The sequence below is a fragment of the Mesocricetus auratus genome, unplaced genomic scaffold, assembly GCF_017639785.1.
Source record: "Mesocricetus auratus isolate SY011 unplaced genomic scaffold, BCM_Maur_2.0 Super-Scaffold_100007, whole genome shotgun sequence".
Taxonomy (NCBI): Eukaryota; Metazoa; Chordata; class Mammalia; order Rodentia; family Cricetidae; genus Mesocricetus; species Mesocricetus auratus.
In genome coordinates, this window is record NW_024429191.1 from 29,151,430 (window position 1) to 29,154,949 (window position 3,520).

At 44.2% G+C, this 3,520-nt stretch overlaps 1 protein-coding gene across 1 annotated transcript; it reads left to right on the forward strand.

Annotated features, from left to right (window-relative positions):
* The first annotated feature begins 318 nt into the window (after window positions 1–318).
* On the forward strand, window positions 319–1,254 carry LOC101833927 (olfactory receptor 2Y1-like). Its single transcript, XM_005071877.3, has one exon. The coding sequence runs from the start codon at window positions 319–321 to the stop codon at window positions 1,252–1,254; it is 936 nt and encodes a 311-aa protein (XP_005071934.2).
* Window positions 1,255–3,520: the final 2,266 nt, after the last annotated feature.

Consider the following 3,520-nt stretch of genomic DNA (forward strand, 5'->3'; position numbering starts at 1 on the left):
CAAGCTGAGACCACACAACTATCAATCCAGTGTTCTATATGCTAAAGAAGATCTGAACACGTACACACACACACACACACACACACACACACACACACACGACAAGAGGTGTAACAATTAAGAAAAAAGAAAGGCCATGAATTTGAAAGAGAAGAGACTTACATGAATGGGAGCGTTTGGAGGGCGGGAATGGAAGACTCAACAGAACTGAACAGAATAACAGCTCAAAGCATGTGATTTTGGTGCATTTAGGAATAATTAACTCATGTTCCCTACAGGAGGCATTGAACTGTCTTCTATTTGTGCAGGTGGGAGACTATGGAAAGTTGGAATACCAGCTCAGAAGAGGGCTTCATTTTGCTGGGCTTCTCAGACTGGCCTCACCTAGAACCTGTCTTTTTTGCCTTCATTTCTGTGTTCTACTCTCTGACTCTCTTTGGCAACACTGTGATCATCATTCTATCACGACTGGACCTCCGCCTGCACACACCCATGTACTACTTTCTCTGCCACCTCTCCTTCCTGGACCTCTGCTACACAGCCAGCACTGTGCCCCAGCTTCTGGTCAACCTCTCTGGACTTGACAGGACCATCAGCTTTGGAAGATGTGTGGCCCAACTCTGCATAGTGCTCTCACTGGGGGGAACTGAGTGTGTGCTTTTGGTGACCATGGCTATAGACCGTTATGCCGCCGTGTGTCGCCCACTCCACTACACAACCATTATGCACCCCCTTCTCTGCAGGGCCTTGGTTGTATTCTCCTGGGTTGGAGGACTCGTGAACTCTCTCATCCAGACAGGCCTCGTGATGGCCATGCCTCTCTGTGGACACCAGCTGAACCACTTCTTCTGCGAGCTGCCTGTTCTTCTGAAGTTGGCCTGTGAGGACACGGGAGGAACAGAGGCCAATTTGTTTGTGGCCCGGGTCATTATCTTAGTCTGCCCTTTAGTCCTAATCCTAGGCTCCTATGCCCACATTGCCAGGGCAGTGCTGAACATCAAGTCTATGGCTGGTCGCAGAAAGGCTTTTGGGACATGTGCATCACATCTCGTTGTGGTTGCCCTGTTCTACGGCTCAGCCATCTCCACGTACCTCCAACCCGTCCACAGGTATTCTGAGAGGGAGGGAAAATTTCTTGCCCTTTTTTATACTATCATCACCCCCATGCTCAACCCTCTGATTTATACCCTGAGGAATAAGGATGTGAAGGGGGCTCTGTGGAAGGTACTAGGGAAAGGCACAGACTCAGCATAGAAGGGGGAAAGGAAGCAATAAAATGTGTGTAATAACACTCCTATTCTGAAACGCATGCTATCCTTAGCCAAGTCTTTAATCACTAGAAAATACCCTTCACCAGACCTTGTACTTCCATCTCCTTTCTTGTCTGGAAGTTGGAGGTGGTGACCTCATGAACTCCATTCTAGTGTAGTGTTTAGAGGCATTGTGCAGCATGCTGACTCAGATCTTAACTTTCCAGAGGAATGAGGTTGAGGACCAGATACGGAGATACTTCTAGAGAGGATGGACGTGGTTTCTAGGCACAGTTGCTAGTGATAGAAGATCAAATGCAGAATAGCAACACTTCCCAAATTGACATTCACAATGTCATGCCACGTAGATGGCTACATATGGAGACATTGGACAAGAGTTCTCATATCTTTGGTAAGTAAGTGTGACCCTGGCCATGTCTGCTCTTGTCTACAGCCCATTTCTTTTATGGTGGTTACTCTTCTGCAGTATATGTATCAATTAAGGAAAGCATGAACAGAGGTACTCTATGACGTGTATCCAGATTCACATGTGATCTGGCTTTGATTACTTAGAAAAGCAGACAGAAAGCATTGGGGGGAACACAGGGAGGGAGGGCCCAGCATCTCATCAGCTCCACTGTGAACCGCTGTTGGGCTATGACACGGAGGGTGCTTTCTTTTCAGCCTTTGTGCGTACAGCACTGTTCATCACAGCAAAAATAAGGTGTCAATCAGATGTCCATGCATGGTTGAGTGCACAAAGAAAATGTTGCATACATAAGCCATGAAATGTCCATTGGTCATCAAAAGAATCAAGTCCTGATACGTTCAGCAAAGTGGTTAGAACTGGACAGCATTACATTAAGTGAAATAAACAAGATAGAGGAAATCATACACCAGGGCTTCTTAGTCGTGCAGTGATACTTACAAAGCTGATGACATAGAAGTAGCAGACAGAGCACTGGTCACTGGAGGCCTGGGAGGGTAAGCGTTAGATGGAATAAGAACTAGTTGGCTAGTAGGGAAAATTCATTTATATGGAAGAACACATTTTTGTCTTATGTGTCCCAGAAATGTGACTATGTTTCAAACAATCCATTGTGTATTTCAAAATTGTAGAATAAAATAGTCTCAACGCGTGGAAATAACAAAAAAAATTTGAGTCCATGGAAATGCAAATTACTCTGGTTAGGTTATTACAAGTTGGCATACATGTTCAAACTATTACACTACACCCTATAGTTGTGCACGTTATCATATGTAAATTTAAAATAGAAGTAAAAGTAGCAAATTACACATAAAAAGTGCCCTCCATGTGAAAATGAAAAGCAAGAAAATAGAGAAGAACTAAACATAAAAACAATATGCCTAGAAAGATGACATAGGAAAAATATGACAGGATAGCAGTATTGGAGGGAAGGAGAAAAGGAAGGAGAGAGAGAGAGAGAGAGGGAGGGAGAGAGAGAGAGAGGAGAGAGAGAGAGAGAGAGGAGAGAGAGAGAATCCTAGTGACAGTCATATTAAGTCCAAACAATTCTCAGCTAAAGTATTTAAAAAAATAAAGAAAAGGTGGATATATAGAGTTTCCCAGTGTTATTTTACCCCATGTATTTAACAATGATTTACTGCACAGGTGTAGATACTGGAGGCAGAGTGAGCAAGAGGGTAATTAGGATCTTGCAGTCATCATTGTCTCTCAGTTGAAAAATTATTCGTAGAACAAGTGATTGTTAATACATTCATAAAAGTTACAGAAGCCAGATGGAGCACAGTGCTTAGGCTTAGTATGATGGGTAATGTGTGTGTGAGAGAGAGAGACAGAGACAGAGAGAGACAGAGACAGAGAGAGAGACAGAGAGAGACAGAGAGAGACAGAGAGAGAGAGCATTGTGAAGTGGGTGAGTAGAGAGATGGGGAGTATCTGGGAAAAGCTGAGGGGGAGCATGATCAAAATATATTGTGAAAAAAATTAACTAAAAAAGGGATTCTTCAAAAAGGCAAAAGGGATAGAGTTGTCTGGAGGACTTTTCTCCTGTGAGCAGCCCAGGTAGAGACGGTTTCCACTTAGAGGAGTGAGACGGACTTAAGTCCAGGCTTTAGCCTAGAAACCGAGTACAGGGCTACCAAGGTGAAACTTGGTGCTGCTGTACAGAGCCCTGTGACCCTGCCCTAGTCCTTCATCCCCAGAACTACATTAGTCCAGTGGATCAAACTATTACCATACTCCTCCCAATCTTAGACAACAGAGGCATGAGCAAGACTCTGCCTGC